Source organism: Centruroides vittatus, unplaced genomic scaffold (assembly GCF_030686945.1).
Source record: "Centruroides vittatus isolate TY-2023 unplaced genomic scaffold, ASM3068694v2 contig_976, whole genome shotgun sequence".
Lineage (NCBI taxonomy): Eukaryota > Metazoa > Arthropoda > Arachnida > Scorpiones > Buthidae > Centruroides > Centruroides vittatus.
In genome coordinates this window covers 925,865-941,683 of record NW_027122649.1, presented here as the reverse complement: position 1 = coordinate 941,683, position 15,819 = coordinate 925,865, and the positions used below count along the sequence as shown (strand labels likewise).

The following is a 15,819-nucleotide window of genomic DNA, read 5'->3' as shown; positions in this document are numbered from 1 at the left end:
TAAGTTACTATACTCTGTGATGGTTTTGAAAACAATTATCAAATAAAAATTAAAATGATTCTCTTTCAACAAACTATTAACTTTAATAAATAAGTTGGTGACAAGTTTTTCTCTGCTTAACAAATAAAATTGAAAGTAACATTTTTATTAATGTGTGTGAAAAGAAATTGAAAATCTAGAGGACTTACATTAATATGTTTGCAAAATTTCTGATTTTTTTTCTCTTTTTAGGATATATTCAAATTTGTTTCCTCCATTATAAATTATAATTGTTATCATTTAGTGATTTTTAAGTATGTCCTAAATTATCTGAAACATTGTAATTGTTTCATATCCAATCATTGTCCAGTCATTGAAAATCTCAGTATTGAAATACCTCATAGAAAATCCAATAAATTTAGATCAAGTAAATGAAAAGCCTGCAATCAATCTCTTTCAGTTTGTCCATTGATCAGAGTAAACAATATCCAAGAAAATGTTTAATTTGGAAGAGAAGTATGTCAGGGTTTATCTTTATGTTATTGGCTGTTATTTTTTTAATGGGTCTCCTAAAGTTAGACTGATGTTTTATATTTATCCTGCATATATTTTTACTTTATAGATTAAAGATTAAATTTTGAATTAAATTCATTAAACAAAATAGTATTGCATGTTGGAAGTCAATATTGTTTGGAAAATTATAGTTTTTATAGTTCTCTTAATATCATTATGAATAAAAGAAATATTAATAAGACATTCTATTTGGAAATTTTTTTATTAAATTTAATCCTTTAAAATTTGCAGAAATGTAAAATATTTTACAATACTTTTCATTGTAATAAAAAACAATAGAATTTTACTTTTACACATATAAACTAATTACTAATGTATATGATAATCTCACTTTATAAACTTTATTTAAATAATAATCAAAAAATAAAATTTTAAAAAACTATTTGTCAAAAAGATTTTCTGTATAAATAGAGTGCATTAGATATTAAATATCAAATTCAACTCCATCCAGATATAATCAATTAAACATTATTAACATTGTTTCAATGTTTTGACATTTTTTACATGAAAACGCCTAATAAACAATTATAAATAATATGAATTTATTACATAAAATTCATCTTTATATACAGTATGTGATCAAATTACATATCAGTAAGACCTACTTAAAGAAATCCAACTCTTAATACAAAAACTTTTAAAGATTGTTTCCATTAATAAAAAAACAATCATTTTAAATTTATTGCAGATTTCTTCAGTATCAATTTAGTTTTTTAATTAATAAATTTTGAATAATAAAAATCTGTTCCATTTTTGTAGAGTTCATTATTGGAAACAAATATATAATATAATTAATTAATAGCGAGATTAAGGCCGAGATTAAACGCGAAAATGTATGTTGATGTTGAGCGCCACATTCCTGTAAGCCTAGAAGTTTGACATTGGTGTTGACATTGGTGTTTGGAAAGTCAGTAGAATCATGCTCGACATTTTAAATGTCATTGTCAAACTTCTAGGCTTACGGGAAAGCGGCGCTGAACGTTTGACGTACACGTTTTCGTGTTTAAAACTTTGGCCTCAACCTCACTAATGTCTATAGATTAAACTTAATGATTTTTGATTTAATATTATAACTTCACGAGTTAAATAATAAGACATTTAAGATAACATTTAAAAATGTTAAATTAATTAATGTTTAAAATCTAAAATTGAAACAATGTTAGTTATGAAATTGTTTATTTCTAAAGTGTATTGGTTCATACAATCAAGTGTATCTTTTTACAGGAATTAAACCTTAGTTAATAAAGTAACTCAAATATTTGGAAGTGTAAACTCAGTTTCAGAAATTGTAATGGATTCTGAATATACTAATACTAAAAATTCTTTATACAAATTAAATTTTATAACAGTTCACTTAAAAACAAAAAAATAAATAAATAAATTTAATTAATTTATTTTAAATGTTGAATTATTGTTCATATAATGTAATTGATTAATTAAAAATAATTCAGAATAGTTTTGATTACTGTCTAATATTAATGTTGCTAATTATACAAGTTTGTTCCTAAGTCCCTCCATGGTTTTGATGCTTTATAGCACAATAACCAAAGCAGTCATAGCAGAATGGCTCATATCAATAAGTAGAGAATCTCTCCAAGTTTACATTCATAATAACTGTCAACACATTTCAGATTTCACCATCTTTGGCCAATTTTTCTTTTCAGAGGAAACTGTTAGTGGCACTGCATATCTAGACAAGTGTAGCTAATGCCACAATTAGTGGACAATAGTGAAGACTTCATTTTTTAACAAGACAGAGCTCTGCCACACTTTTATTCAGCTATCCACCACCACCTTGTTGAATTTGCTGTTTATTGGATTGGATGTGCTTTTCATGATTCTCCTTTTCTTCTGTGGTCTCAATGGTCACTTGACCTAATCCCACTTGATTTTTTTCTTACGAGGTCTTATTACATCAAAGATTGTGTGTACAGTACATGCTCCCTACACCATATGATTTAGCACAGTTGTGATCATCCATGAAGTTGATGATATGAACAATGAGATATTGAGGCATGTGTGGCAGGAATTTGAATACAGGATTGAAGTTTGTTGTGTCATTAGAGTTGACATATAGAGCAACTGTAAGATAGAACCAAAACTTGGCAAGATTCTTTACTTATTGATATAAGTCATTCTGATATATCTGCTTTGGTTATTACACTATTGAGCACCAAAACTCTGGAGGGACTTATGAATAACCCTGTGTAAGCATAAATTCAAATTGTAAATGTGATTTGAGATTAAACTTGAATATAAATTGCATTTAAAACATATATAATATTTAATTTATTTTAAGAAATAAATGTTTTATTGTTAAATCAAACAATTTCCAGTAAATATACAAAACTATCAGAATACAACTTTACCAATAATATGTAATTTAACAATAAAAGGTATATTCTACTAAAATATCCATCTTATTAAATTGTACCTAATCATTAATTATTAAAACAAATTTATCTGATTATTTTGATGTTGCTTGTAAATTTTAACAGTCCACAGTACATTGAAATATATTGTTATGATAACAAATCTTCATGTTCTTTAACTGCTCAATTTGCAAAAATTTCATGAAATTATTAATAAAAACTATTAATTTCATCAGAAATATATTATATAATTCTTATTTTCAATAAAATAAATTTTCTTATATATAAATTAGATAATTTCATTAGCAATAATTGAAATTAACCTGAAAAATTTATTCTAATATTTATTAAAAATTTAGAATAAATTTTAATAAATATTAACAATTAACAAATACTATTTTTTTTCTGGCATGATCTAGTTCAGGGGTGGCCAACTTTTGTGTACATAAGATCTACTTTTTATCTTAAAAATGTGTCACAATCGACTTGTTGTCATAGGCATAGTCTAAGGGGGGGACGTGTGAAATACATACTATGTTTATACGCTGTGTTTCAGTACGAGGTGCACTGCTTATGAATCGAGTCATAACTGCATGCATACTGTTGCGTTCGGTTACAAAATATGTAATACATTAAGTCAAGACATCGCGAGCGATCGACCAAAATTGGCTTGGCGATCGACCGGTCGATTGCAATTGACTTGTTGGCCACCCCTGATCTAGTTAATATTTCTAAATTGAGATAAGTCAAGTAACATTTAAGTATAAACACTATAAATATTTAAATTGATACATTTTAATATCATAAAAATGTCTATTAACTTTTTATCTAAACTTAAACAAATAAAATAAAACAAATTATTGAAAAATTTTCAGTTATTGCTCAAAATAGTATTAAGTGTTTATATTTTTAATTTGGCAATATAGTAGAATTACTTATTGTAATCAGAGATATTGTTATCCATCATTTAATGTTATCAGAATTAGCAAGCACCAAAACACGTAAGTTAAAATACACTATAAAAAATCTCTGCTTATTGTAATCAAAATTCAATTATATTTATCATTATCTTTATGTAAATAGGTACTATTAAGTTTTCTTTTCATGTTTCAACATGTGGTTGATTATGCACAATACCAGTTAGAGAGTAAATAGTGAGACAATGATGTCTCCAGAGCAGCTGTTGAAAGCATGGCACTTACTCTTAAGAAGAAAGTGAGTGTTAAATATACTATTTATATAGGTTATTATTTACAAACTGCCACAAGAATAATTTTAATACAAGTTGCATATGACCACATTGACCTGTTCCAAAAAACACTGAACCAAAAAAGTGGTTGGCTGTTTATTTATTCAATGTAATAAATTATTGCTTTGTCAATATATAAACAATTTTACTGATTAATTACAAATTACAATAAGAAAGATTTAACAGAGTTTGTAATAAATAATTAATAATAATAATAATAATAATTATGGTGATTGTAAATTGAACATACTGAAAATAAATAGGATAGAATTAAAGGTGAGATATATGTTTATGTGTATTTGGTGGTTTCAGGAAAAATTGTAATGACAAATATATATTTGTGGAGCACAGGATTTTTCACATTTTCTAAAGATGTTCTTAGTGGCTTTAAACAAAGAAATAATTGTTCGATGAGTTCATAATTGTAATTTAAAATTAGCATATATAACCCCAGGGCTTTGGAGCTGGAGCCAGAACTAGTCAGAGCTTTCATTTTTTTGTTGGAACTGGAGCTGGAGCCCAAAGCCACATGTTTAAAAATTCTTGGCTCCAGCTCCAGACCTGTTTTTTTTTTTCTTTGCACATAAGTGTTAATTTTTTCAACTATTCACTAGAAAGTTTTGAGCTTTTTACTTTACAAATATTTAAAAAAATTGTGAATCTAACGAAAAGTTCTCTAACAATTTATATTCCCTACACACTACCAACAACATATTCCAGATATAGCCTATTTATTTTTTCAACATTAATTTATATCAACTGTAATCACTAATACCATAATATGGACAATATTTTAATAGCTTTTAAATAATAATTAAATTGTTATAACTTTTCTAAGCTGGCAATTGTAAAAACAGACTTGAACTACTTTTTGGGATTAGTCTGTTTTTACAATTGCTGTTAGAGATCAAGTTCAGGAGTAATGATGGGGATTAATTGGTGAATAGAGTAGTTATTAGTAAATTATTGGTGTCTTATTCATCTTTTCTATGATTCTCCTCTTTAATTATAGTTTAATATATCTGAGAATAAGGCTAAAATTTATATATACATACAGGGTAAGACATTTAACTTGAAAAAGCAAAATATCTCCAAAACAAATCATTGCAGATGAAAATATTTAAAATAAAATGTGTTTGTTTTGAAGGTGAAAGATTAACAGGTTTATTTATTTTTTATTTTGAGCATATTTTTGCAAGCATTTCATATTCATTATTGCATATGCAGGAACAAACATGGAATGCTTGCAAAAAAAATTCCTTTTGTGATACCAAACAATATAATATTGACAAATGACTGCATAACCCAATGCAGAGTGATATGATATAATAATATAGTTATCTATGAGTGCTTTCCAGGGGAAGAAATCATATCCACATCTTTGCTATTTATACAATTCCCCATATGTGAGTTCTTGTTAAAACATATATATATATATATGTTTTTTGATAAGACTATGTTTTGTTTATAAAATCGTACGTCCTGCTGTCTTATCAGCTCAGACGTATGAAGAAGTACATGTCAGGAGTTTAAATTTGGCACAGAATATTAGGTGCCAAAATCATGTGCACATAAAAAAAAACCAGACTTGTAGGTAGTCAGGGGACTGAGAACCGAAACACAATAAAATACAAAATGTCAACACTCTCTACAAACAGGCAGTAGTGTGAGATTTGTGCATGCGTTGCTCGTTGGTAAGTTGGAAATACAAATATTGTGAAATCGAATTTTGAAAAACGAATCTTTGAAAAACCCATTTACCTGTCCCATGTTATTCCCCACATATTTCTCACCACGTGCTAACCTTGACTGATTGACCAGAGATATCTTGTTTCATCATTGGAACTTTTTGAAACTGGATGATGCATTGTTATAATTTTATATTAAAACTAACTTCCAAAATAGAATTATTTTTTCTTTTTACATTTATTAATATATATATATTTCGTATGTGCAAAATTTTTTTCAAAAATGGGAAATTTTCGCATTGACAAAAATTCAACCTGGGGCGTCATGCAACAGAGAGAAATTTCAACATTTGATAGGTTATTTCAATGAAAATGCATTGTGGAAGACCTCATGGTTGTGGCTGTGGCTGGCAAAGTTTGAATGATTGCACTCAAAACCAGTGATACCAACGATGATTGGAGAATGAGAACGAGTCAAAGTGATCCCGCTTAGTAGTGAGTCTCTGAGACATAGTCTTGTCCCAAATATGGCCTTGCCGTTTTACTTGTTTTAACATATATTTATTTATCACTATTATGTTATGTTAAGAATGCATATGTTTGGGTAGATATGTAAGAAAGGCTATCTAAAAAAACTTTCAGAAAATAGATTAATTTAAATAAACACTTCAACACCAAAATCAAATAATTAAAAAGATACTTTAATAAGTAAAACAAACAAATGTTTTCAACTGTTTGAAATGGTCACCATCAGGTTTAAATGAGTAAATTTAAATGGAGATTGCAACTAAAATACAAAATTTTAAAAAAGGAACAACAATTTCTATTGGATACAACAAAATATGTAATAGATGATGAATTAATGATGTATCTTTTTACTTGCTGAGTTTTGGTGTTAGAATGTTTATTTGAACTGCATTCAGTTATACAAGTTGTTTATTTGTATAAATTAATCTATAATAGACCTTTCATTTTATATTGATCATATCAATGTTTCTTCTTCATTACTTACTGCTTAGTGGGTTTCTAATTGGGACACTAACTGTTTAAAATTTAGTTCATGTGAACTTACCCTTAATTTTCAGCATTTTTTCAAGTTGTGACCTATGCCTACAATTCATGTGTATATCACACTATATAATACGCAGATATTTTTGTAAGTTTTCTGCCTAAGTAGAATGTTTCAAGTTTATAAAAAGAAATTTCAAAATTAGAAGGGAATTGAACTAAGAGTCTAGAAAACCACATGTGGTTCACAAGCCACAGTTTTCTTACTGTGATTATATTTCATCAAAAGATCTATTTCTATTGTTTATATAAAATTTATATACTATTACAGAGACACATTATAAATAAATCAAGAAAGTAAAATGGTTTGAATAATGTACTCCTATCTCAACAATTGCACTTAAAGACTATATATTTGACTGCAACTGGAATTAGAGCCATGATCAGAATTCCTGCTCCAAAGCACTGTATAATTTGCCCATTGCATAATCACTTACCTACTTTCAAATTACCTTTTAAAGCACACATAGCCTATGCATTCATATGATGTTACTGTAACTGTAGTTTTATTTACTTATCTCGTTTATTGTTATTGATTGGTTATCATCAGCATTAACAGTTTCAGCAAATTATATAGAATCCTGCATAAATTTAAAATATTTACATATCTTATAAATATAAATATATCACAAAAATTTATCATGAAATCATGTCAATATAAGACTGCCTAATTTAAGTGTTCTTGTTTTCGTTGGGGAAATGATCCAAGATTAAAGCTTTATCTTTTCATCTAGTTGCACATTGTGGCACACAGCAATAATCTTTTGAACTTTTTCAGCTATCCCTAAATTCTTAAAACTGGTCTTGCCCTGTTTGCATAATTAAAATTTTTGCCACCAGAGGCGTCAATTTTGAATTGCAAAGTGGTGAGTCCTAAAGTGATTACAATGAGCAAATTCATATTTACTTCTTCAAAAACTAGTTATATGTAATGAAAAACACACACAAATATACCCATTGCTTTGGATTCATGAAAGTATTTATCCAACTTTAAACTGAAAAATAACCAATCTTTAATTTTTATATAAAGTGCTTCTATTTTCAAATTTCAATTGAATTCAAATTGTAAATCAATGCCTTCTCTTTCTGTTCATGAAGAATGTTAAAATTTATACAATTTTTTAAATATTGTTGTATTAGATTTTACAATTATATTTTATGTTTATATATGGAAAGAAATTTTCACAAACCATATAGCCCAGTTGAAGGGGGTAGAGGATAAGTCAATGGCTAATATGGATCATTACAATTGGAAAGGAGTCTGGATATGATCATGTAGATTAGCCACTTAAAAAATTATTCTGGGTTACAATATAGCCTATTATCTGTTGAAAGTGTATTGTAGACACAATGTCATGTAGGTAGGATCACAGTATCAGGAAAACTATTAGAGAAGCAACATTAAGCAAAACAGATAATAAATCAGCAATATTAATTGAGAACTGGTGATGTGACAGCAGCATGAGTATATGTAATTACATAGTATATATTTAATTTTTAATTATTATAATATCAAATCCCAAGTACTTTAAACCTTTTGATTTGTGAGATTATATAAAGTATGAACAAGTCAACACCGAGAACTGTAGTGATTTCTTTGATGGAACAAATTGTTAACAAATGTGCTTGATAGAGCAGAGGCTTACAGGGGAATCCATTTATCTCAGTAGGGATAGACAAAGGCAACTATCCAAATTAACAAGATAACCCTTTAATTTTCCTTGAAACCTACAATACATCCAGGGAAACACAGGAACTTATGGAGCCCGACAATCCAATCTACCAAATAGCGTTAACACACAATACTCCTGACAATAATATGTTACAGAATTCCCGTAACGTGCAGACATAAAACATACCAAAAATGAGTTTAAAATGTACCTCTTTTTTTACTTCTTAATGGATAGGAAACAGTTCGAAAACAAAATCTTTCCGCTGACCTAGTTGCACAGTCTTTACTTTCTGGCTTCCTGACTAATTTTTTTCCGCACTTTCACAAACCACACTCTTCCATACTCCTTCGTCCTCTGTCCACTTCCGTTCTAACTTCTCCCCGAAACACACCCTCTAATAAATCTCCCACCCTCTGTTACACATCCAGATTTACACAACTCCTCTCCACCGAGTCGGACCCACCATGTGGTGAAGGGGGGTCAGAAAAAGACATAAGGCACTAATTCATAATCAGAGGAAATCTTAGAAGAAATAGTAGTAAGATTATATATTCATATTCAAACAAGTTTTCATGAAATTAAAATTTTAAAATTTTCTCTGATGATGAACCAAAATGTTTGCAAAAACTTGGGATTTTGTTTATATTTGTATTTTATGGTCTTCCAATGAACAGTGAAATAAATTATTTTATAAATTAGGCTTATTTAATTTTGCAAAAACTAAAAAACAGATGTATGGAACTTACTGTATTTAAAAAAAATAATTTGACTGTAATTTGGGATTTCATTCCTGTATCCATTTATGAGAAATTATTAATTGAGTTGATTATATTTTTTGCCCTTGAAATGATAAACGTTTCTCATTATTTGATGTGGCTGGAAAAGTATTGTGTATAATACACAATACTGTAAAATGTGCATAAATATTTTCAATAAAAACAATTTAAAATTTAACAGTTGTATGGTGTATACAAATATATTTGTTTTATCTTTAAGTTATAATCTTAAAGAATGTTTTAACCAACGATCCACATTGTTTAACATTGTCTACCAATTTCATAACAATTGGCTTCAAAATTGATTTTAATATATTTTAGCACATTTGAAAAGTTGAATTCTTTGTTATTTTGTATTAGCTTGTTTTTTCATATCTATTTTATTAATTAAATAATATTCCTTATATGATTCTTATATGTATTTAATGTTTATATTTATTTATTTATAATATCAGTGTGTGTAAATAATAGTTGAAAGATTATTATTATTATTATTTAAATAAATATAAATTATTATAAATAATTATATTTAATGTTATATTTTGTATCTGTGGCTTCTTATATAGAATTTAAATTTAAGAAAGTTTCTTGTTTAAACATCATAGATAAAGAATTGTTTTAAAATTTGTATGGAATTAAAGTTAAGACAATATTTTTGAAAACTTTTTTTTTTTATTTTTCAAAAACAGATTTCAGGAAAATTGACTGTTTTAGTTTTTATATAATCAGTAAAGATAAACTGGGTAGATACTAGTATAAATAACACCTTTAAAACCCCCGCAATACTTTAATGGATACAAACATTTATTGTCATATTAAATGACAGTAAATCCAGTTAACAGAAATGAAATAGAACAGAATGTTATAAAATTTAAAATTAACATTTAAAAAATCTATAAATTAGAATATAATGCTACAAATTCAAAAATTCATGCCTAAAACACATAAGTAAAGAGTATACTGTAAAAAATAAACATATAATAAACCATACATATATTCTAACATCCATTAAATAAAGAGATAGAAAAATACTTTTATTAGCATCAATGTAACCCATATAGTGATCTTTTAACCCAAGGATTTTTATATAAAATTTATTAATGCCTTGTATATTCAAATACAGTTAATTTGACAATTTAAAATGACTGAAAACATTTGTATCCATTAAAGTATTTCATCTTCGAAATTAATACACCTATCTTCTGCTTGGTTTTTACATTTCCACTCCAAGTTTATTAAATATATAATATACCACAAGTACATACTGTAAGTTCCACCCATATAATTTAATTTTGAAACAAACTTTTTGATCATTCTTTTCAATTTCTCTCAATGATAGTCATTTAAAATGATCTAAAACATCTGCATTTTAAATTAAATTGTATTGCTGAAATTTAAGGTTGTATACACTTGTAATATACAGTTGACTGCCTTAAAATGAACTCTTGCATTAAGATAAATTTTGCTGTTGTCCTGGCAAAATGCCATTGTCACAATGTTAATTTTCATGTGATAAAGTAAACAAAAATTTTACCAGAATTTGTTAAATCAAACTAAATTACCTTCATAACCCTCAAGAAATAACCCTATTTCCAATAATGATTTTATTTATTCATATCAAAAAGTGTAAAAAGCAAAGTGATACTGCAATAACTGTTCTGTTTTGAGTAGAATAATTTTCTTCTACTAGTAAGCAAAGACTGGTTTGATGTCTGATTGTAGAGCAATTTAAACATCTGGTTTTAGTGGACCATTCTACTGTACTCAGAAAATAGGGGTTAAAGTTTAAGGATGCTTATGCCCACCTCTTTAAATGGATGCAGTCCCATGCAAACATGTGCTAATTTGCATATTGGGGTGTATACAATGATGCTAGATTTGGCTACTTTTTTTTTTACTCTATAGGCACCAAAAAATATTTTTTACTTTTTCAAACAATCTTCAACAGAAAAAAATTACAGATTTCTTTTAGCTTTGTTTTGTTTAATCACTCTGATACACTGCTTCACACTTAAGTGGCAAATACTGTTTCCTTTTCATTTTATTTGATTTGAAAATCATTTAGATCATTAATTTATTTTTGTAATTAAATTTTATTTTATTTAACTTTATTTAGTAAATTAATTCAAAATATTATAATTTAGAGCCTCCCTATTAATCCTTCCTAAAGCTACCTATTAATCCTTAACTTCAAATTATATAACCTTGACTCTGAAAATCATTGATACAAATTTTTGATAAAGCAAACAAACTGTTTCCTTAGTGATTTGTATTAACATGAGTTGTTGTTTTATTGTATTAAACATGTAATACACTTAGGTACATTGGACATATCAAAGTGGCCTGTTGTTAATGCACCTCACATTTGGATGGCTAGCATAAGCTACAATGCAGTACTAGTCATATCTCTTCTATTATCCCAGATATGTTTTTGAATTCTTGCGCAAACTATTTTCATTTCCGACCCCCCCTATTTTGTGTAAAATTTTGTTGCAACCTCTGGATAGACAGTAGACATTTACTGTACTGTGACTATACTGTTGCACTGCAAGCTAAATATGTGTGTGTCAACGTGTGTTTCTGTTGCTGCAACATAATCAGTATAACTATATCTGTTTGCCTGCTGGTTGCTGAAGTATAGGTATTAGGTACTGATACAGACAATTGTTTTAATAAAAAAAAATAGTTCTTTTAAATAATTTTTTATAGTTTTTATAAATAATATAATTTTATTTCACTATTTTACTGGTACCTGATACTTGTTGAAGAAAAGTTTATATTTTTGATTGTTAAATAAATTTTTTGAATTTTTCAGGGTCACCAAATTCAAAGAAATTTATTTAACAATAAAACGGCACTAATCTAGACATTTCACCTATATACTTCATATCCACCCCAAACTGTTGATCTTCAATAGTTTGTGAGAGTGTAAAACGTGAGAACAAGTCGACACGTAGAACTTTAGTGATTTTTTTTGAAGGGATAAATTTAGAACAAGCATGCTTGACAGAGCAGATGCTTAGCAGGGGAAATCCACTGATCTCAATAGGGACTAGACAAAGACAACTATCCAAATAACAAGATGACCCTTTAATTTTCCTAAGAAAATACAGTACTTCTAGGAGAATTACACAGGAATGTTCGGAGCCCGACAATCCAATATACCGAATATCTTTAACATCAAATCTCCCGACAATATACTTCTCAAAATTCCCGTAATGTGAGGACATAAAACATACCGACAAATGAGTTCAAAGTGCACCTCTTCCTTTTCTTCTTTGTATTGGCCAGAAAACAGTTTGAAATTCAAAATCTCCACACTGACTTGGTTTTACAGTCTTTACTTTTTCACTTCCCAACTATTTTTCCCCGCATTTTCACACAGCACCACTACTTTGCTTCTTCTTCGTTCTCTCTCCACTTCTGTGCTGACCTCTCCCCGAGACACACCCTCCAATAAAACTCCCACTTTCAGTTACACACCCAGAATTACACAACTCCTCTCCACCGTGACTGACCCACCACGTGGTGAAGTGGGGGAAAGAAAAGTAAGGCACAAGTTATAGCGTAAACTCAGAAATGAAAAAGAATAGAATGTTACAAAAATTTACTATTACATGGATTTATCCATGAAAGGTTGTTTGGTTGTTTAAAATGACCAAAAACATTTTATCCACAATAGTATTGCTGGACTTTTAAAGGTGTTTATACTAGTTTCATTTTTTACCTTAGAGAATCCAATTATAACTTTAGTTCAGTTAATGTTTAACTGTAAATATTTTTTAAATTTAAAAACAAACACTCTTATGCATATTGTTTCTTGTATGAAATTAAACTACAATAAACTGAAATAACTAGCTTGTGAATTAGTGATTATTTTGTACAAAAATTCACCACCTTTATGTTCACCTGACTTATTTTTCTGAAAAAACAATTGTTTTTGGTCTACTTCTAAGACCTGCTTCAAGTGAAAAATTTTTAAGCGGATGAAACTTTTCACCTGAAGCAGGTCTTAGAAAATAGACTGAAAAATCAACTGGGTGAATATAAAGGTGGTGAATTTTTGTACAATATAGTATATCCTAGTTTCTGGTAAAGTTTTAATTTAATGATTATTTATACTAAAGTTCAGTCAATATGACTCAGACAGATTCTCATTTGCAATATTAAGGAATTTTTAAAATATTTTTAAAAATAGCTTTTTAATAGTATTATTTACACTAAATACTTTTGAGTATTTAGTATAGTAATTAATAAAAGAAATAGCTTCTTTATTCAAATACACAAGAAAGTTATTTCATTATACTTAAAAGTAATATACTGGTAAATATATATGTTTTGTAATAAGAAATAATGTTGTTATGACTCAACATATTATTGATATGGTATTTTATATGATTCAACTATGTTTTAAAATTTTAATTTTAGTAAATTTCTAGATAAACATTATGCTGAAAATGAAATATTTTATATAAATAAAGATTTTATAGCAAAATAAAGCATAAGTAAAAGAATTAGCAAAAATCTTTGAGATTACAATCAAATCATAAATATTTATACATTGAAAATACTGTAACAGTATCCTAAAGAATTCAAGTATTACTATTGATCAAAATTAAAAATTATTCATTATTTTACATATGAACTTAATTATTAATTTATCCAAAGTTTCATAAGCATTTTTAATATATTATTTATTAAAAATATGGCAATGTCATGGTTTAGTATGAAGTAAAATCAAAAATTAATTTTAATTTTTCCAAATATTTTAGTTTTTAGAATATATATTGATCTATAAATGTTTTAAATCTTCCTTTCTATCAGTTTTTAGTTATTCTTTCTCTATGAATGTTCTAAAAGACAATCTGTTTTATTGAGTGTATCTCCAATTTCAGCTATTCTAGTTAGAGTGTACTTTATTTCCAAATCACCACGAATGTGGCGATTTAAATGAGTTTAAACCATGCTATTGCAATAAATTTTATGAAATTTTAGATTATTATAATAACTCAAATGTTTATAATTATTCTAATTGTAATACAGCCCAGGCCATTCCCAATGGAGATGCATTGCAGCCACCTGCGTATCCAAGTCTTCAGCCTTATCCTGGAATCCGTAAGTAAAATGAATATAAACACTTGAAAGGCTCTTGCTTTTCAGGTTATATTATTTTGTATAGGATTTATGAAATAGTGATGATTTACATTTTAAAATTATGTTGATAAAGACTTGATTTGAAATATTTAACATAGAAATATGAAAATTAGAAATTCGAACAAAACAAAATTATTTTTTCAATTGAAATTTCATTAAATAAATTTTAATAAAAACCAGAATAATGTGAAAAATATATAAAGATGCATTCAATGTAGCAGTATTACTGTTTTAAGAATAAATGCTACAGCATATCTATAATATACATTATTAAAAGTTTTTATTTTTCTATAAAGTTTCATTTATATCTGAGAAAGTTCTTTAAAACTTTGTAAATTATTAGTTAAATTAAAAATTTTATAGACTTGACTCTTACTGTTTAGATATTAATGGATTAAAATAAATTTAAGTTATAAGTACAAGTATTTTATGCACTCACAACTAAAATTTTTTCCACTATTTGGTACTCTGATATGACATAGAATGTGCCACTTTTGTGGGGCTATAGTAGTGATTCTTAACTTTTTTGAAGTCATGGAACACTTTAGAATATAAGAAAAATTTGGGGAACAGCACAATCACTAATATCATAAAATAAGAACAAAATATGCGTGAACATGTCTTTTTATTAAAAATTATAGATTACAGAATAGATAAAAGTAAAAAGATATTCATTTAAAAAATTGTACTTGTAAAAATTGCAACTAAAATAACCCTTTTATAAAAATAGAACTTCTTTAAATCAATTATAATGTGATTCCTGAGCTTGTTGGCAGATTTCATCAATATTAGATCTAATATGTAATGTATCTACCTTTATTTCTTTGTCTATATGAATAAGTATTTCTCGGTTTTGAATTTTTATATTGGTAAATGTGAGATCCAAGCTCACACAAATGTTATGTTGAAAACTGTAACAAAATTTTTAGTGCTCTTGTGGAGAGAGCTGGTTTTTCGAATTGGACAAAAACCCAAAATTCCTGAAGTTATTTCTGAGAATTTCATTTTTAATATACTATCCATTGATAAGGTAACAAATTGTTTTTCTTGTAAGGAAAATTTCTAACTCTATGTATTAACTATGACAAATTTATTTTCTATCCAGTCATAATTTTCTATATTTAAGGAAGGAAAGTAACTTGCAATCTTTTCTTTCAATAGTGTTAAATTTTTTTTTATAACAGAAATAATTCTCTTGACATTTTTATTATGAAGTGAAGAAACATATGTATTGGTACATTTCTTTGTAATATGTAATTTTTCCAGAGATACTTTTTCTGAAATACA

General features: G+C 27.3%; 1 protein-coding gene across 8 annotated transcripts in view; it reads left to right on the top strand.

The window, feature by feature from the left end:
- The window catches only part of LOC136985744 (CUGBP Elav-like family member 4), a 424,677-nt gene that overhangs the window by 357,751 nt on the left and 51,107 nt on the right, over nucleotides 1-15,819 (top strand). For all 8 annotated transcript variants that reach the window (XR_010882380.1, XR_010882378.1, XR_010882383.1 and 5 more), the window contains one exon: nucleotides 14,422-14,493. Coding sequence is in view for 2 of the 8 variants with exons in the window: in XM_067283092.1 (XP_067139193.1) it covers nucleotides 14,422-14,493 (72 nt within the window). In the remaining 6 variants the exon portion in view is untranslated. The remainder of the gene's footprint in view (nucleotides 1-14,421; nucleotides 14,494-15,819) is intronic.